Here is a 19488-nt window from a genome sequence, read left to right as displayed (position 1 = left end):
AAGAGGTGGGAAGAGCAATGAGAGGTTGAAGGGCAAACGACACGAAGGAAGCGAGGAAGGTGGGCCGATATAAAAAATAATTCCGACGGCGACTCCAATGTTACCCATACAACGTGCAAGGAAGTGGTGACGGCGATACGTACTTCAACAATGACATGAAAACAGCTCTCGCCAAATTCTGAGTATATACAGTGAGATTATGGCTGCCTCGATCCCAACCACCCCATCGACAACGCCACCCACCGCCTCAGCCGTCTCAACACTCATCGATCGCTCGGGCGCCAAATCCGCCTCGGAGTCTCTGGCGGTGGCCATCCTGCACAACCTGCAGCACCAGCACGAGTGGACCGATCTGAGACTCCATCTCGTCTATCCCAGCCACAGCGCCGTCACTGCAGGGCTGGTTGACCTGGACGGAATCAAATTCGTGCATTCGAATCCGTCGTCAAGATCGCCCTCGCCGTCACTGTCGGGGTCAGGATCATCCACCCCGACCATAGAGGGGAATGGAAACACCTCGACACTGCCAGCGGCCACCACTGCCTCTCCTGGCGGCGGCATTGTAGTTCCCATCATCTCGGGCCTCCCACCCCAGCACGCCTACCTGCATCCGGATCTGCAGACGTACCTAATCAAGCACAAGATCAAGGACTCCGAGATCCCTTTACAGAGGGAGTTTGTGCTGCCACTGGCACTGGGCGAGAAATGGAGCCTGGCGAGGCTGTGTGGTGTCTTCGACCAGTTGCCGGAGAGGGAGGTCATCAGGCTGTCTCATCCTAGCCAGACCGGCGGGGATCAGAGAGGGAAGCGTGGCAGCAGCAATGCGGATGAGATTGTCAACGGGAATTCAACGCCACTCGACAACACGGCCACTGAGGGGCCCTCAACTAAGACCTCACCCAGAACAGACAGAACTGGTCGTGAGCGCGCAGAAACGGTGTACGAACACAAGGACACTAAAAGGGTGCTCTTCGGCATGCGTGCTCGCGACGGCGGCGGAGGTGACGGCACCATTGTGTACTACATCATGCAGGAAGGGGAGGTCAAGCCCCGGCAGAACGGATGAAAATCGTCATCCGGACAAGACAAGAGCCCAATCCATGACCGAGAGCAGCCCTTCTTCGGATGTGCCCCCAGCCCCAATTTTGTTGAGTCTCCCAGCAGGCCACCACCAGAAGAATACTCTATTGCCCATTCGGGGGCCTAAAGCAACTGGATTGGGCCAAGCCAGACAGAAAGAAACCTAGAGCGGTGCACCTCTTGGGGTCGTCCTCATCTATAAACAGCGGCGAGACGCACGCACACAGGCTTCATGGTCCTATATGCACACGGAAGGGCAGGTCGATGCTGCGCTGCGCTGCCCATCGACCAATCAATCGATCAATCACCATCTCTACCTGGATCTATGTACTTTGATGGGACGTATACACAGAAACTGTGCGCGTTCGCGTATGACCAGATCGTCTCCGGCTCCCTGCCTGTCGCAGCCTCTCGAAAGGAAAGGGCGGGGGGGGGGCAGATGACTACCACCCGCGGCAGAACACGTCACAAAGACTGGATGCCGAGCGTTACCATTATCATTACCGCTACCGCTACCAATGTCTCGAACCCCAATACTCAGGAAACGTGCCGCCCCCAAGTGAAGCACATGTTTATTTAGTGCTCTCAGAAGGCTGAGTGATTGGGGGAGGAAGGAAGGAAGAAAGGAAATGAATGACAAAAAGAGACAGTAGAGACAGTAGAGCACGGCAAGCAGAGGAAACAAAGCAAGAGAGACAGAAAAAGACAGCAGGAGGAAGACGACCGATAGATTATTAGCAAGATTACACGTCCAGGGGGGGTTCTACGTAGAGTTAAGCGCTGGTAAACAGATCCTCCTTGACTTTGTTGCGAGACGGAGAGCCGGCCTTGCACCCAACCGCATGCCAACCAACAAGACCGCCAGGTGAATTGTGTTGCAGAAACGCACCCTTTTCCGTCGAGAGCCTTCCTTCAATTAATGCCCCAACCTGTCAGGGACTTTTTTCGAAATCCCCAAAGCGCTTGCGCTTGCAACAAAAAACTTCCCCAGATATCTCCAGTGCCCCAAGGAACCAGAATGCTCAAACAGCGCTCGGGTTTCTCTGTTCTTTTTTATGCAGCCCATCCGAAATGCTAATGCCGGGTGAACCATTGATGCCCCTTCAACTTCTCCGACCTTATGACCTTGTGGCTCTCTCCGTGTCTGAAGTGGCGATGGTGTTCGTGCCGGGCCATCTTCTTAGCCTCTTTTGAATCTTCTTTGGCCTTTCTCTCCTGGAAGTCCTCGATCGATTCGAGCACGTCGTACTCCTGCACCGGAATACCTTCGATTTTCTTGACTTTCGACCCTTCGATAAAGACGCACACGCCAGCCGCAATCGCAACTAGACAGCCAAACGTGATCCAGACACCCGTACCCCACGAGGGTCGGGTGAACCGGTTCCAGTGCCACATCCACACGCAAAGTAGGACCTGGAAAAAGGTATTGAGGATGTACATCCACACGACAAAATCGATGGTCCAGGATTTTGAAGGACGAGCGCGGATGCCCGTGAGCGGTGGCTCGGGCATGGACGTTGCAGGAATCGGGATGGCAGGGTTTTCCTCCATTTTCGCAATTTCCTCTTCCGTATAGGGCGGAGGCGCTTCTGGAGTGCGTGGATGGTCTTTATTGTACACTGGGGGAGGGCCGATATGTTCCTCCAGCTTGTCAGAGCCAGGGAGACGGTACCATCCCCGATATACGCCGGCGAGGCGGCGGTGGAAGCGTTCGTTACCGCCGATCCGCCATCGCATGAGATAAAAAAAATCTCGTGCTCGCCACGGCAACAGACCGAATGCGGTCACACAGAAGAGGCCGTTGAGGACTTGCGAGTCGATTTCGATCCACTTCTTTCGAGCACTGCTGTCGGCGTCGCACGACGGGTGGCACATGGCCGGAGCAGCCTTGAGGAGGACAAAAAAGATCATGGCCCCCCAACCCACGATGTTGAGGCCGTAGATGGTGACAATGAAGCCGAAGGGAGTCAGAAAAAACTTCCAGAACGCGCGCAGACCAATCATGCTGGATTGGGTCCAGGTGTGTTTCTTGGGGAAGCGGTAGCCATTGGGATATGTGCCTGTCTCGTCCGGGCCACTCTGAATCCGTACGGCTTGCGGTTCACTCGTGGCTTTCGAAGGGGTCATGGAGGAGTCTCTCTCTTGCGTTGCAGCAGTCTCGGTGTGTTTTTCCAAGCTAAAATCGATAGTGTGTTAGTTGGAAGCCGTGTATGTGTATGAGTGATAAGAATGGAGATCGAGAAGCGAGGAACTCACCTGTCAACTTGCTGGATTTGTTCGGGCTGGCCATGAGCCGGCTGCTGTTCTCGAGGAGCCACTGCCTCTTCAAACAACGGTTCCTGCACCATGGTCGCCGCTCTTTTGGGAAAGAATTCGTGCCTCTCTTCTGCAATGGCCGGCGGTGCATTCGCCGCAAGTGAGCTCTTCCTCGTCCTCGTGCTGGCAGAACTTGTCCTGGCCACCCTCCGAGCATGAATTTCGTGCGGGTTCGTCCCTCGCCGCTCCATCTGCCCCTCGTGCGTCCACCCCTCGGCGGCGAAAGCGCCATTCCTGATTTCTGGCAACGTAGGAATTTTGGAGCCAATCTCGCCCGTGGCCTGCCACATCCCAAGAGGAGGGTTGCTCTCGAGGAAGGACATGGTCAAGGACCCCGTTCGTGTGCGAGACCGAATAGAGGAAGGGGCTTTCGAGAGGCGAGAGACAATGGAGGGCCTCCGACTTGGATCCCTTGTGCTATTGCCAACTCTTTTGAAAGACACATCGTTGACATCGTCGGGGACGTAGGAAGGAAATGGTTCTGATTCTGTCGGAGGAGTCGCCATTGTGGCTGGCTATTAGAGCCGCGTAGGCAAGGAACGCAGCTGGGTCGCAACAGAGCACTCAGGGCAGAAGGCCACAACCGTCAAGTGAATGACGGTCGAAGGGCGGCGCAGTGAGGGCAGGCAGCATTATAAGAGAAGAAGATGAAACCTGCGTGGCGCGGTGCCCCATGGTGATTGATTGTTCGTATCCCAAGGGCTGGACGATCGCGTTGGATCCCTAGTTTGGACACTGGAGGGCATTCTCCGTTCCTGCTACGGGGGCGCATCTTTGGTGGAGCTTCGCACCAACACCGCCCAATGGTGCTGGATCTCCAGACCCTGCTCGCCACAGGTTCCACTGGTATCAGCCTGGAGACTGCTGAGCTCAGCAAATCGGGCCAGTGCTCAGCACCCACAGTCCGATGTAGACCCCGTTACGGTAAAGGGCTCGAGAGCCGCGATGAGTGTCGAGTTAGTCATTCACCCTTTCTGCTGCTGTTACCCAATGGCCTCGTTCAACCAAGCCACTTAATATGCATGTCGCTCAGCACACTCGTCCTCCTTTGATACGCCTTTGAAAGGGGGCTGGAGCATCCTCAAATCAACGGTCAGCAACTCTTGTGCCCGGTCTAGGTTTGGTCTGTGGTCTCGGAATCGCCACTGAGACGAAGTTCCATAGTAGGATGAAACCTACATTGAAGCCAGCATCATCACAACGCAAATCACCCGTAAATTAAGGCCCTTGGCGACGAGGAATATGCCCAGGCAGGCCTAATTCTGAGCGGCAACAGAAATGCGCAGGACAGTTTGGAAGATTTTTCATTTCTGATAAAGACAGGGGTATAGGATGCGTGCTATCAATACATGCGTGTGAGGAAGCCACTCTTGTGGCTGAAATCCTCCAAGAATATCCTCTTAGGATAATACGTAACCCTTCTGCAGGTCTTCGGTTGACTCGACGAGGCACAGTCCAGACATCTACATATCATTCTCAATATCCACCGCCGGTCTTCACGCGAGGATCCAACTTATTGAGGAGCTTGCTGTCGTGCACGGGTGCAGAGTGTGTACCAGCAGTTGTTCCATGACCGGTAGTGCCCGTGGTACCTGTCACTCCTCCTGTATGTCCGGTCGTGCCATATCCAGAGGTTGAAGACACACCAGCACCGCCATAAGTGCCTTGGGACTCTCCATAGCCGCCAACGTGGCTAGCAGGGTTGTTGCGGTGATCGGCGTCGCTGTCGACACGAGGGTCAAGCTTGTTTGCGACGTTGGAAGAATGAGGACCAGCCGTAGTGGTTGCTGTCGTTCCGTATCCTGAACTGCCATGACCTCCAACCGTACTGTGAGGGTTGGCGCGGTGATCGACATCGCTGTCGACGCGAGGATCAAGTTTGTTGGTAAGATTGGACGAGTGAGGGCCAGCGGTGGTGGTTGTTGCTGCGTGAGCTGAACTGCTATGACCCCCGACGACACTATGTGGTGTGGTAGTTGATGTTGTTCCATGTCCCGGATTGCCGTATCCTCCAGCTGCGCTGTGTGGATTGGCACGGTGATCGACATCGCTGTCCACGCGAGGATCAAGTTTGTTGGCAACATTGGACGAGTGAGGGCCAGCGGTGGTCGTTGTTGTATGACCTGGATTGCCATAACCTCCAGCTGTGCTGTGTGGTGTAGTAGTCGATGTTGTACCATAGCCCGAATTGCCATATCCTCCAGCTGCGCTGTGTGGATTGGCACGGTGATCTCTGTCAGAGTCTACACGGGGGTCGAGCTTATTGGCGAGGTTAGACGTGTGTGGCCCAGCGGCGCCCGTGGACGTCCCGGTGCGGCTGTCGACGGTGGGATCCATGCGGTTGGCAGTGACAGTGTCATGAGGGCCAACTCCCGTGGTGCCAGTTCCAGTAGTGCCATATGCAGAAGACGTGTGGGTTGCGGTGGTGTCATGGCTTTTGTTGCCAGACAAAGCATCCTTAGCCTTATTGATGAGATTCGACATTGTGGCTGGGGTTTGAGGAAGGTTGAGTTCAGTTCTGAGTTTGAATGGTGATACAAGCAAAAGTACAACCGATATCGGGCTGGAGGTAAGCGTTCTGGGTGATAGTAAAGAGGTTGAAGTCGAGGAGGCATGAATGCCTGAGTTATATAGGCGGAACGAATCTGTGGTCGATCCTTCCACCCACGAGGCATGAAAGAACTCATGGAAGTCGCCTGATTGCGTCACTTATTGGCCGTTTTCTTTCACTTGGTCCCAATTCACCCGAGTAGGATATCACGATCGACGCATCGCTCTTGCCTCGAAGCATTCCAGATCTTGGGCGCGTTCTCAGGAACTGTGGCTGACCCTGTGTGATTGGGCATCTGGAAATAACAGCCACAGCCAGATCCACTGCTCTGGCGTCATTTGTGCGTCATTGGCGTCACGGCGTTCGTCAGATTGGGGAAGCAGCTGTGGCGCCTAATCTTCCGATTCGTTGATTGCCTGTTTGCTGCCTCGTTTGCACATTCTGGGGCAGCGACAACGGCTCATGAGGTTCCTTGAGACTCCATATGTCAAGTAGTCAGTGGTCATGCGGGTGGACCTCTAGATGCGGTGGGTGACTGAAGCTGGTTTGCTGGCCAAGGCTGACTTGCGTGCTTTGAATCTCCTGTGATACTTTCACTCCGCCCCTCCATTGACGACGTATTTCGTCACCGCGTTCTTCAAAACCTGGATCTCACTTTGTGTCCTGACAAACACTTCACGGTACTTCTCCAAGCTTTCTTGGACAACCTCAGTCCGACTTTTCCGGCCCTCGCAGATCGCTTTCATTCTCAGCTCCATCTCCTTGCGCAGAAATGGTTTGCTGACACTGACGTCGAGGCCCATCTTGTCATAGCCTTCAATCAGGGCGACACCAAGTGTAGTGGGAATGAATTCCTGGACCGAATTTCTACCGCCTCCAGAGCGTCTCGTGTCGACATAAGATCGATCCTTGATCTTAGCAATGTGCTCGGCCATCGTTGCGTCTGTCCCAATGCCATTCGCATCCATCAAAGCGATTAGTTCCGGTTCGGTGAGATATCCTGGCGCGGTGGTCTTTCCATCCAACATGTTAGCCTCTGATGGCTCAAACGTCTCGCCGAGAGTAAATTCAGGAAGCTGCTGGCTGCTTTCCCACTTATCGTAAACGTAGACATCAAGATAATTCCTCTCCAGGACCAGCAGACCATGGGTATGAAACGTCTCAGAGCCCCAGAGGATTTCAATGTCGGTCGCCTCTCCCTTGGCATCTTCTGAACAACACGCCAAGAATCTTCGTGTGACAAACTCATACACTTTCTTTTCCTGGGAATCGAGAGCATCACTCGCAACATAGTTGACCGGGTGGATTGGCGGGTGAGCTTGGTCGTTGTTGCGACCCGAGCGTGGAGTCCGGAAATCTCCGTCCAGGAGTCGCTGGGCATATTGTCCCCAACTGTTGTCCCGTGTCTGTCGTTGAATTATGGCGTTAAAGTCGAACTCGCGTGGGAACTGATCCGTCTCGGTTCGAGGATAGCTGATGAAACCCTTTTGGTAGAGCTTCTCTGCAACCGACATCACTTGCTGACTAGTCATGCGAAGAAAGCGACTGCCTTGCATTTGCAACTCTACAGTGGTCAAAGGGAGCGGCCTCCATTTCGAGGTTGGCTTTTTCTGGACCTTTGTGACCTTGGCGTATTTTGCGTCCAGACACGCCTCAAATATAATGGTCACTGCAGCCCGATCGAAGAGATGCACCCTCTGCCAGTTGAAATTGACCTTGATCCTGTTCCGCACGTGGACTAGCTTGATCGACCAGAAGGCCTCCAGTTTGAAATTCCTGACACGATTGTACCGATCCACCACAAAACCCAGGGTGGGGAATTGGCAGGAACCATAGGAAATGATTTGATCTTGAAGGTTGTCGCTCAAACGTTGGAGCTCAAGACTCTGTAGCCTAGTAAAGGAGGCTCCTATCCGCAGGTCAAGCTCGATCCTGGCGGCCACTGCACTGACTTGACGCTCGTCCATATCAATGGGAGAATGTGCCGCATGGATGACATGGCTGGGGTGGTTAGGCTGAGCAACCAAGAGGGAGGCGGGGCACTCACGCTCTTTCTGTATTGCTGAACTTGGCTCGCTTCACGACAATGCCTGGGTTGCCTTTTTTGGCCTGGTCCCGTACTTCGCCGCCGATGTGCTCTCCTTCACGGTCACAATCGGTCCAAATAAAGAGAATTCTGGCAAAGCGAGCCTGTCGTTGAATGTTTTCGGCAATGGATTGCTTGTCTCGATCGATGGTAATCTTTGTTTCCGCTTCAAACAGCTGGCCTGGAGGACAAGATTTCCAACCTTTGTACTTCGGGTCAAAGTCCAAGCCAGTTAGATGACCCAGCACGCTGGTCATGGTCACCGAGCAGTTGCCCCATTGTTGGAAGTGGAAGTCAAACTCGTAATTCTTGACGTATTGGTTGCCGTTGACGGGGCGCTAGATGTTCATGAGATACTAGCCACAAGTGAGAGCTCAAGAGTTGCACTGGCTTACCGTTGTGACTCGGCCACCTGCCAGGTGTTGGGCGACCGCCTTGGCGATCGCCGGTTTTTCTGCAACGCAGAGGATCTTCTGGCCTGGCATGGTTCATTGTCATATTCGGCGATCGACGAGTCACTGGATTTGTTGGTTGAAGGGAGGGGAACAGGCAGAGAGGGAACGAAGCGACGCGTCTGAAAAGAATATGGCGATTGCGGGGCGAACGCGCCACCAGATGATCCGTTCGGTCAGATAGGTGGTGGGAGTAGTAGTGGCGCTAGAGCGCACCTAGGCAAGGTGCTGATGGGGTTGGATCTGGAAACCCTTAGGGTGAGCAATAGGCGGCATTTGGTTGTGAGATCTCAACCTGGAAAGCTTAACTGACCCTCCAATGATCCCCGTTGGTAGCCCCAGAGCCCCTAATTAGAGCTTCCATAATGATTGCGTCAGTACAATTTTCCTGTCGGGCTGGATTGAGGCTTCATCCATCATCCGCTTCTGCCTCGTGCCTTTCTCCTCTCTACAATTTCTCACTATTGCCCTTCAAGTGCTGCACAATGGCTCTCCCCGTCGTCCTCAGCTTGGTTGACTGTGCCGACTACAGCAACACAGTCGCCCCCTACCTCGACCAGCTGGTGTCTCTCCCCAGCATCTTCTCTTCATCCACCACCAACACTGCAGCCCTGAAACAGCTGTACCTCAACACGAACCCGCTCATTACCGCCATTGCCTTTGGGGTTGCTCTGGCCCCCATCTTCCTCCTGGTCTCCGAAGTAAACAAAAATTACTCACAAGTAGACCGGGTCTGGTCAATACTTCCATTCGTGTACAACCTACACTATGCGGTTTATGCCCACCTTGTTGGCGTGCATACAGAGAGACTGGATGCCCTTTGTGCCATTAGCTTACTATGGAGTGTAGGATTTGACATTACTGCCTTGTGAACTGCGCTGATTGTGTGGTAGATTCGATTGACCTACAATTACTACCGAAAAGGAGGCTATTCGATCGGCAGTGAGGATTACCGCTGGGCCACCGTCAAGGAATATGCCGGGCCTGCCTTGATGTTCCTCTTCAACATCCTATTCATCTCACTAGCACAATCTCTACTGCTAGTCTGCATCACCACTCCGGCCTACATTCTGCTGCTGACCGAACGTTTGGCAACCTTCGATGGGCCCATCCAGTCCTGGAACATGGTCGATACTGTCGCATCGGCTATCATGGTGGCCTTGGTTGCCATATCGTACATGGCAGACCAGCAACAGTGGAATTATCATGCCGCCAAATCTCAGTATCGCGAGACAGCCAAAGTGCCACACGGCTGGGAACGAGCAGACCTAGATCGAGGCTTCCTCACCAAAGGCTTGTTTGCGTATTCACGGCATCCAAATTTTGCAGCAGAACAAGGCGTCTGGGTCACATTATACCTGTGGTCGTGTCTGGCCACAGGAACTTGGTATAACTGGAGTGGGATTGGAGCAACATCCTACCTCATCCTTTTCCAGTCCAGTACCTGGCTTACAGAGCTGCTGTCTGCAGGCAAGTATCCGGAATACAAGCAATACCAGGAACAAGTCGGGAAGTTTTTACCTAGCCCCGGTTGCGGCCCGCCGAGCTTCCACGCACATCCCCCATCTCGGGCAAATGGCAAGAAGTTGTAGGAAGGAGACGCGACAGAGACGAGATAGATATTCGGCTTGAGGTAGTGTTTACACCAGGGAGCTTTATTGGGTCCTGTCAAATACTGTTAGGATCCCTGCCTAGGCACTGCCAGTGTACCGCAAAGGATGGAGTACTTGTTTTTTGGTATCTGCTTCGGACAATTCCGCCAATGACACTTGTTTAGCGCCCCAAAGTCATGACGAGCAGCATTTCCATTCCTCGCAATGTGCCAATGTATGACCCGCACATCTCTTATTTTTGAGGGCGCCAGAGCCGTGCAGCGTGGTCCAATATGGATTCTCCCTGCATGAGGCGCCTTTGAGATGGCTGATGCGCTGGATCGTGTCGGGCTGCAATAGATCGCCATCTGGCATGCACAGCTTGTTCCCTCGTCATCGGCCTGCCTTCGCGAATCGGAGATGCAGGTAAAAAGCTACTGACTCCTCAGACCACCACCTCTGCAGCTCTGGTTTTTCGCCTTCCGGCTGCCGGCTGCGAGTCGTGATGGCATCGATCCTCTAGAAGGTACATCTCTGTGGCCGTTGTTCCTGATCATCTCCGACAAGGTCTGTCCATCGTTGGATAAGCTGGACAGGTTTCACCGCCGCGCAGGTTCCAACGCCATGGACCTGGAGCGAATCAAGCAAAGCCTCCGCCTTCGCTCCGGCCGATCTAAGAAATCTCGCAAGCAGACCGCGGAGCAGTCGAACTCGGCAGCTCTCCCTCCTAGCCAGTCAGTTCAGAAGAACACTGTCAATGGCGTGGTAAAGGAGCCCTCTCGAGTGATCACCAAACCAAGGCCAAGCCCTACCAAAGAGGTGCCCATTGTTCCCAAGCAACAGCCAGCGCCAGAAACTAGTGAAGCCCCCATCATCAAACGACGAGATCAATCAGTACTCCGACCAGAACTCCCGCATACATCCACTGACTTGGACCTGAAAGTATCTACCCCGTTTCGACAATCTCGCAAAGAATGTCCTCGCCGGAGCCCTGGACCGGAACCGGGCTCGAAGTCAACCTCTCTACCACGCACACGCACCATGTCCGAGGCGGATGCTGGAGCCATCTTCAATTCTGAGTCTTCCTCTGCCCTAGATTTCGACCTGCACCCACCTCCCGCACCTTCCAGGCCCAGGCCACCTTCAATCGAGTTGCTTTCAGAGTCGCTCTTTTCTTCCGGCCATCTCAACACTCTCCTTCGCGATCCCCAATACCTGGCCCGCTTCACTTCCTTTCTGACCAGGTATCGACCGCAGTACCATCCGGTTCTTCTACGATACCTCGAAACGCAAAAGGCCATTAAAGCTGTTGAGTATGCGAATGCCGTTGCTGAAGGAATTTCTCCCTCATCGGACGATGGTGGCGCTTTGATTGTAAAATCCTCCATTGCGGCAACCCTCGACAGAGCTTTTGAGGAACTGAGCAATGCCGCGTTCCGTGTTATGGTCGACTCTGCCCTTCCCATGTATGTTACGTACAACCTGGTCAAACTGGTAACCGAGTGCCTCATAGACGAGATAACGGGCAGTCGAGGTTCTACCACCAGGGACTTGGTAGGAGGATTATCAGAAGTATTCTGTCTCACAGATCCGAAACAGGAGGACAATCCAATTATCTTCGCCAGTGAAGAATTCTACCGACAAACTGGATATGGTCCGGACGACGTCATCGGGCGAAACTGTCGCTTTTTGCAAGGCTCGAAAACCAATAGAGAGTCGGTTGCACGACTGCGAGAGAGCATTTCGAGGGGCGAGGATATATGCGAGACTCTGTTGAACTACAGGAGAGACGGCAGAGCTTTCATCAATCTACTGATGATCGCTCCTCTTCACGACGATAAAGGCAATGTCAAATATCACATTGGTGCTCAGGTGGACGTCACAGGGATAGTCGAACGGGGGAAGGGGTTCGAGGGGTTGAAACGGTACCTGACCACGAGGGAGATGGAGAGGCGCGAAAGACAAGTGCGTGGCAATGAAATTAAGGGAGGGCATCAAGGGTTTGAAAAGCCGAAAGCACTGGCGAAGTTGCGAGATCTGAGTGAAATGTTCGATCTGGAGGAATCAATCGTGGTCCGTTCTAATGGAAGGTCTACTTCGACATCGAGGGAAGACGACGAACGCAGTGTTTCAAGCAGTCGTAAAATTCCTCGACGGGTGTTCAGTGATGGCGACGCGAGTTCCGAGAACGGTGACGGAGAGTCTGGTGAAGATGAGGACAAAGCCTGGGAACTGGGTCAGTCAGGCCGATCTGGCTTGTCAGGAAAGCTGCCCGGTGTCTACGATAGCTACATGCTCATCAGGCCAGCGCCCTCTCTCCGAATCATCTTTGTGTCCTCGGTCCTACGGCGACGCCTGGGCAATATCGTTCAGCACCCATTCCTGTCACACGTGGCTGCTTCCGCCAATACGTTGAAAGGACTCAGGGAGAGCTTTAGCGTGGGTGCTCCCGTTTCTGCCAAAATCAGCTTGTTGATTGAAGCTGGAGATCGAAAAGATGGCATGGCAACCCGCGGTGGAAGCAAACTTCAAGATGCTGGGCAGAGCAGAACTTGCTGGATCTCTGCAACACCGTTGCTGGGAAGTGACGACAAGATCGGCGTCTGGATGGTTGTGATTGTCGAGAATGCAAAAGTACCGAAAAAGACCAAACCTGAAGCCAGGGTCAGTTCTGTCGAGGATCAGGCCTCGAAACAGCCGGGATCCAGCGAAATAGTAAAGGTCGACACCTCTACCGATACGAAGTCACAGAAAGCGCCTCCGCCTGCTGCAGTCGATCCGTCGAAGAGCAACCCAAGGGCCGCAGACGCTCAAACCGAGCCAAAGATCCCCGACGACAAGCCCGACCCTGGTCAAAACGGACAATCATCTCCACCATCCGCCGAAGAAGTCAATGTGAAAGAAGAAATAATTGAAGAGCAAGACCATCAGCAAGCCCCACATGAGGACGAAACTCTTGTCGAACCGGCAGACGAAAAGCCGATCCCTAATCACACGAACATTGATCAGCATGAACTTGAAGACGAAAAGAATGGGTTTATACGGACGAATGGACATCTTTCCCAATCGCCGAGCCCGCAAAGAGCCAACGGCAAGATGAATGGTCATTGGGGGCCTAGTACACCGAGAGCCACGGACGTGACCGCCGCTCTAGAACGCGCTTTGTCTGAAACGAATATGACCAAAACTTGGACACCACCCCTGTCACCAGCAGGCAACGATTCCACGAACCAGGTGAACGGGCTGCATAGCTTTTCCGACGAAGAGAGGACACCCGTCAACACACGAAGATCTGCGTACGAAGAAGATCACACGCCGTCTCCCTCGAGACCGGGAACCAGTGGTGGTGGTGTGGATTCCTCGACCGGGAAATCCAACAGCAAGCATTACATGGACTACCTTCGCCACCCTGGGAGCCGGCCATCGTCGGAATACAACCGTGCATTATCGGGAAGTTTCATGTCTGCCAAGTACTTTACAGAAGATGAGCCTCAGGAAGAAGAAGTGGATGACTTTGAAGACTCGGAATGTGCAAGATCGCCATATAGTGTGGATTAACGACGCAGATGGGACACGGGTAATGGGTTAACAATGTCTTTGGTGGATAATTCTGTTATTTGTACATATAGATGCTTCCTTAGGAGGGACTGATAGAATTCCGCCTTCTGGTTACGGCATAAGAAATGGGAATTTGGTTTCATATAAAAAATTGAGTTGATGAATATGAGAAACTTCCAGCCTTGTGCAGCCTTGTCCCGGAGCGCCAAGGCTTCCTCTCTTCCGATTCGCTCTTGAAGATCAACTTTTTCATCACGTCGGATTCCTGTTTCCATGAGACACATCACATTGGATTCAAGAAGAGACTTGCAGAGTATCGAGTCTTGCAATTGGTACCGATACGATCCCTGCTACCAGTCTTCATACAGAACATTCTCCACGTTCAGTCGTCCAGTTACGCAATAGCCATGACCCAGCCCGCCGAGGCGTCGACCATTCCTTCGGTCAAAGATCTTGCCAGTAGTGGTATGTTACCCTTCCTTTCTCTCGGGGGAGACTGCAAGGGTCCTGGAACTGGGCATGCAAAGCCATACCCCCATCTTTGTTTTTTGCCAAACCAAAGCAGTTACACCATCACATGGCGTTGGAGTCTGCCCTCTTTTTTGTGCTGACTCCCCCACCACAGAAGCATCCCGGCGACGTGCATGTCTCAACTCCGTCATCGCATTCCTGAACGAGCAGAATGCTTCGTCGTCGCCACTGACGCTAACTGAATGCCTCCAACTCTGGCGCGGCTTCTACGTCGGCCTGTACATGCACGACAGCAAGAGCGCCCTCTCGGTGCAGCGGCTCGCCGCCGAACTGGCCGGGACGCTGAGGATCATGGACGAAAAAGACCACGAGGCCGGGTCAGACGGTCAGACTCATCCGTGGCTCGACGTTTGGGCAACCGCGTTCTGGGAGACCGTGTCCCGAGAATGGTCCTCCATCGATCAGTGGCGCATGAACAAGGTACTCCTCCTCGTGCGATTGTTCGTGAGGGAATTGTTCAGCCTCGCGCTTGGCTGGGCTACGACGAGCACGGGGGACGCATCGACACCGACACCAACACCGCAAAGTCGGGTGGGGAGTCAGCTTCAAATCCTGGAGGCCTGGCCACTAAGTCCCCGCGAGCGCAAGGTGCCCGACGGTCTGAGACTGCATGTCCTCGACGTGTGGGTGGACGAGCTCGGCGGCCAGCTCGGCGCGGCCCAGCAGAAGGCCGTCACGAAGTCCGAGCATAGGGATGGTGACGACGACGCACATGCCCAGAAAGCGGCGGCCCTCCTCCTCGACACTGCCAGGGCGTTCATGGGCCCCGTTGAAAAGCTGAGCAAAGAGGCGCTGAGTAAGGGAGTCAAGCTCAGGGCGAAGGAGGCTGTGCAGCTGGCCCAGGAGAAAATATGGGGATGAGAGAAGAATGCCAACGCACCCCTTTCATCTTTTCCCTTCACCAGCCTTCCTTCCTGACATTCTAGATGTTCTCTGGCCCGACGCGGCATTATGGGACCAGGGGTATCTCGATTCACTGAAGAGGTCGCCGTGCTACGCGACAGTGTCCAACGCCGGCTGGCTGATGGGCTGATCTGGAAACAGCACCGGCCACTTTCCAAATCAATCAATACCCCTGCACTATTAAACCACCATGCCCACCAACGGGGTATCCTCAAAATGAGCAAATTGGACGATTTACGATCTCTTGGTTAGGAATCTAGAACGCCGGATACGAAAAATGCCCCGTCACAAGGGATGATGTCTCCTCATGTCTTACCTCCTGAGACCTCGAGACCAGAATCTCGTTCGCGGAGACATCATCGACTCGACGGTCGTCAGCAACAACTCAGCCACTGCTTTGAGGATCATACCAAGACAACTTGAACAGCAATCAAGATCCATTCATTCGCTTTGATAGCATCATAAAAGGCCGAACACTAAAATCATTCCGGATCAACAAATTATGGTAAACTGTATCAACACACGCGACAAGAATGTCCACCACTCCACGCCTGCTAGATGGTGCAAAGATGCAACGAGAAAAAGCTGGTCCTTGCAATCAAATGTTTCAAATTCTCAGCTGGAAAACACGGCGGGCTGCCACCAATTCCCGCTCGACTTGTCCTCCTGCTGTCTGTCTTTCCCGTGCTCGTGGTCGTCACTCACGTCCTTGTCGGCTTCAACGTCGGCAGTAGGAGAGGAGGAATCTATCAAATACAGAATCGCAGAAATCAGTACCACACGCCACAAATGCTCAAGGTTCAATCAGAAATTGTAGTCGAAGTACAAGGTAGAAAGGCCATCAACCAGTCTCACTCATAGAATCACGGAAAAAAGACATACCAAGTCCCTTGTCGCCTTCCCCTTCGCCTTCTTTGTCAACTCCAATCTCGGGCAGCTTCGGTGCCTCTGCAGAAGACGAAGCAACAGCATCATCCATCGTTGGCGCAGGGCCTGGCTCTGACGGCGTGGCTTCATTCGATGAATGGATAGCCTCCTCTTTTGCGTCCTCGACAGCTATTTCATCTTGCAAATCGTCCTGTTCCGGATTTTGCTGCGTAGCACCGTTCGGCTCAGTTGATTCTGCTGCTGCTGCTGCTGCTGCCGCCGCCGCATCAGCCGCCCGTTTCCTCTCCAATTCAGCCGCTCTGGCTTGTTGACGCTCCCAATTCTCCCTCCTCGCCTGCTCATCTTTCAATTTCCTCCTACGCTCCACTTCATCCATGCCGCCCGTCTTCTTCAATTTTCCTTCTTCCACAAACTTTTCAACCTCACGTTGGAATTCGCCAACCTTTCGACTTTCCAATTCGCGCTGCCGAACCTTTTCTGCCCTCTCTATCGCTTCAAGGCGGCTTTCGTGGTTCGGCTGTAGAGCTCGAACTTCATCTAGCATGCCACTTTTGGCTTCGTGGGGGTCGACATCCGTGTCGAAAGCAATGCTTTTTGAAGCTTGGCGGCCGTTATTGGTGCTCTGCAGATTCTGCTGCTTTGTAGCTTCCTCGACAAGCTTGAAGACATTGGTGATATCTTCGAGATCACCATCAAGATCATTCATCAACTCATCTTGCTGCGTCAAATCGTCTCTTTCCGTCATGACAACTTGGAGTTCTTGTTCCCATATCTTGGTCCAGATCGGCTTCTCGCGCCTGACAAAGTCCTTGACCTTGCTGAGTTGTTTGGCAGCTGCACTGATCTCCTTGCTGATATCCTCGAGTTGCCGAGGGAGCGGCCTGACACCTCTTGTCACGACATCCTTGCGCAGTTCTTCGACAATATCGGAAAGGTCGTCGACACGGTTGACAAGCGCCTCCGAGTCGTCAGACAATTGTTTTTTGCCCTCGTTGATATGGGCGCGCCCGGCGTCTCCTTTGTAGGTGGCATTGGCGGCCTCTGCAGCAACAGCCTTGACGTTGGCAGCCTTAGCTTTGATGTCGCTCATGGCTGCAGTGAAGTCGGATGACATTGTGGAATACGTTTGGCGTAACACTGCAATCTCTCGACGAAGATCCTGGATCTCTTGCAGACTGGATTCGGAAGACGGAGGAGCCGTGAATTTTCCAGGAGCCATTGTCGGAGTTCGTGAAGGATGTTGCGCAGGAATAGCAGACATTCTTGCCATCTCCTTGGAGGTTTCGAGCTGTCGATCTGCAAATCGCTGCATCATTGTACTCTGGCCTTCAAGCAATGACCGGACTCCATCTAGAGTTCTCTGAAGGCCGCCCATGCCCTCGTCAATGTGCTTTTTGACCTCGTCTAGAGCTTCAACATTCAGCACGAGTACACATCGGTCCTTGACATCCGAAAGGTCTTCCAATTCATGCCTGACCCCCGAGACAGGATCTTGCACATAAATCTCAGGGAGATCTATCCCGTTATGCTGAGTGTTCCAGGCAAACTTTTCAATAAAAGCGAGCTGCAATCTAGCAAGAGTGAGTTCGTCGTAACCGTCGGCAAGCACAAATTTCTTAATTTTGCTTCTATACTGTAAGAAGAGGGTCAGCTCCTTGCCTTGTGGTGGAGAAGCTTCTGATGGGGTGACCCGCGATCGTGGTGGCGTATAGTTCTCGGATAGTCTTCGTTGAACTGTCTCTGGCGTCTTGACTAGTTCCGTATCCACGCATGCCTTGTGATCGGGGAGTGGTGGCGCCACTTGTGAGTCGAGCGATATTGTTGCTTGCAACTCTTCGGGTGGCGGACTGAGAGGGCCGTTGATAGTTGCTCCCATCAGCAAATTATCTCCACTACCAGAATCGGATTTCGGTACCGGTAGATACTCATCTGGGGTCTTCACCGTCGGGCTATCAAAATTGAGAGATTCGTCAGGCTGTTTAATCGGTGGCACTTCCTGCAGAGTAAGGACCGGTGTCTCCCTCTCCTCCGAAATGCGCTGGGGCGCCTTGACAGTCCCACTCCTGCTGGGCGACACATCTCCTTGACGAAGAGACTTCGATCTTGATTGTTGGTAGGAGCTTCTTGACCGGACAGCAGTCATGGATTCGCGCACTTCTTTCCCCCTGTTGGGAATGGGGGAATTTTGGGCGGCAGGAATGACCGGCACACCATTAGGAGAAGCACCCAGATGTTTTTGAATTTGGTAGGCCGAAAATCTCCTCGAGGCCCGCCTCTCTAGATCTCCACCACGCTGTAATCTTGTCAGGGCATCTGCTTGCTTCGGTGGCGGCGGGGGAGGATGCGGGAAATTGATCTGAGGGACCGAAGGAGAGCGGTCAACATCCTGGTAAGGTGGTAGACTAGGAGGGTTTTGCGGAGTACCCGAAGACATTGTCGAGCCCGAATCAGATTGAGGCATTTGCAAGGGAACGTCCCTTCGCATCGAATGTCTGTTTATGGATGACCGGCCGGTCTGTTGCACAGCCGAAGTGTTTGCAGCAATCCATGGCTGGTCAGTCGTCGCGCCACCTTGGGTGGGCGATTGAGCACGTGTACTTGTCGGAGCGCTGGGTACATCGTCAAGCATGTTCGTCAAACCAGTCTCGTTACTTCCTGTTGTCGATATACTAGGCTGTCTTGCCGGAGTCGAAGGCTGTCTCGATTGCGTTGTTGCCGAGGCTTCCTTGGGAGTTCGACCACGTAGCCGGCTCTGCTTCCTCTTGAGGCCATGTAGGAGGTTTATAATTATGTCCCGGATGCGAGGCAGGTAGTTGTCAAGAGCCTGAGGAGAGGCGGGCTGGCTGAGAGTGTCCTCGAGGATATTTCGCAAGAGATCAGGGACAGGGCCTAAGTCGGAGGTCTCGACACCTATTGAATTGAAGGCACGGCATGCCAGATTGAATTCATAACCCAGGCGAACATAGACATCGGAGACCTCCTCTTCCTGCGCCTGTCCGCGCGACCATTGCGTCAGAGTCTCGAGTAATTGTTTCGTGGCGACGAGTAGATGGGTCACGCTCTTCTCTATTTGCGATATTTGCTTGTCGGGCTGCACAATGCCTGCGTCAGAGCAGAAATCTGGGGTAGGGAAAAAAAGCCACTCACGTTAGCACTTCTTTGCGAGCGGCCTGAGCCAGATGATGACCGCGTTTGAGAGGCAGAGCTCGTTGTAGGATTCACGGCCGAGGGTTGGCCCTGAGCATACATCGCGTCGGGCAAATCTTGTTGTCGGCGCTGAGACTGCGACGGCCGTTGGGCTCCTGTAACGGACGATGACTGCATGGCGTCGTTATTGGACAGGCGTTGATTCCCTCTCACGGGACATAATTGAGAGGAACTCCGGTGTGTCACTTGACTTGGAAAGATTACATGGTGCGTAGAGGAGATAATGGGTCCGTCGGTAGTAAAGGGGACAGCGACGAAGGTGATGGGGGATTAGGTAGAGTTGGGAATTGAGATGGAGATGGAGTCAAGAGATGGGTGCGTTGG

The 19488-nt window shown here is 53.4% G+C and overlaps 7 protein-coding genes across 7 annotated transcripts; 3 read left to right on the top strand and 4 right to left on the bottom strand.

Annotated features, from left to right (window-relative positions):
- Positions 1-199: 199 nt before the first annotated feature.
- Positions 200-1066, top strand: AYL99_11323 (hypothetical protein; the record flags this gene model as incomplete). Its single annotated transcript, XM_018842829.1, has 1 exon — positions 200-1066. One exon carries the CDS (start codon positions 200-202, stop codon positions 1064-1066), a length of 867 nt encoding a protein of 288 aa, XP_018687589.1.
- Positions 1067-2154: 1088 nt separating this feature from the next.
- AYL99_11322 (hypothetical protein) lies at positions 2155-3902 on the bottom strand (the record flags this gene model as incomplete). The annotated part of the gene is made up of 2 exons (XM_018842828.1): positions 2155-3256; positions 3337-3902. The coding sequence occupies 2 exons, from the start codon at positions 3900-3902 to the stop codon at positions 2155-2157; spliced, it is 1668 nt and encodes a 555-aa protein (XP_018687588.1).
- Positions 3903-4872: 970 nt separating this feature from the next.
- AYL99_11321 (hypothetical protein) lies at positions 4873-5880 on the bottom strand (the record flags this gene model as incomplete). The annotated part of the gene is made up of 1 exon (XM_018842827.1): positions 4873-5880. The coding sequence occupies one exon, from the start codon at positions 5878-5880 to the stop codon at positions 4873-4875; it is 1008 nt and encodes a 335-aa protein (XP_018687587.1).
- Positions 5881-6540: 660 nt separating this feature from the next.
- On the bottom strand, positions 6541-8518 carry AYL99_11320 (hypothetical protein; the record flags this gene model as incomplete). The annotated part of the gene is made up of 3 exons (XM_018842826.1): positions 6541-7948; positions 7995-8371; positions 8429-8518. The coding sequence occupies 3 exons, from the start codon at positions 8516-8518 to the stop codon at positions 6541-6543; spliced, it is 1875 nt and encodes a 624-aa protein (XP_018687586.1).
- A 452-nt stretch (positions 8519-8970) lies between these two features.
- AYL99_11319 (hypothetical protein) lies at positions 8971-13635 on the top strand (the record flags this gene model as incomplete). The annotated part of the gene is made up of 3 exons (XM_018842825.1): positions 8971-9330; positions 9379-10073; positions 10527-13635. 3 exons carry the CDS (start codon positions 8971-8973, stop codon positions 13633-13635), a joined length of 4164 nt encoding a protein of 1387 aa, XP_018687585.1.
- Positions 13636-14042: 407 nt separating this feature from the next.
- Positions 14043-15027, top strand: AYL99_11318 (hypothetical protein; the record flags this gene model as incomplete). The annotated part of the gene is made up of 2 exons (XM_018842824.1): positions 14043-14100; positions 14261-15027. 2 exons carry the CDS (start codon positions 14043-14045, stop codon positions 15025-15027), a joined length of 825 nt encoding a protein of 274 aa, XP_018687584.1.
- A 657-nt stretch (positions 15028-15684) lies between these two features.
- AYL99_11317 (hypothetical protein) lies at positions 15685-19281 on the bottom strand (the record flags this gene model as incomplete). The annotated part of the gene is made up of 3 exons (XM_018842823.1): positions 15685-15815; positions 15952-19048; positions 19105-19281. The coding sequence occupies 3 exons, from the start codon at positions 19279-19281 to the stop codon at positions 15685-15687; spliced, it is 3405 nt and encodes a 1134-aa protein (XP_018687583.1).
- Between the last annotated feature and the right edge of the window lie 207 nt (positions 19282-19488).

Source organism: Fonsecaea erecta (genome assembly GCF_001651985.1).
Source record: "Fonsecaea erecta strain CBS 125763 chromosome Unknown Scaff14, whole genome shotgun sequence".
In the NCBI taxonomy this organism is placed as follows: domain Eukaryota; kingdom Fungi; phylum Ascomycota; class Eurotiomycetes; order Chaetothyriales; family Herpotrichiellaceae; genus Fonsecaea; species Fonsecaea erecta.
This window is presented reverse-complemented; position numbering and strand designations above follow the sequence as displayed.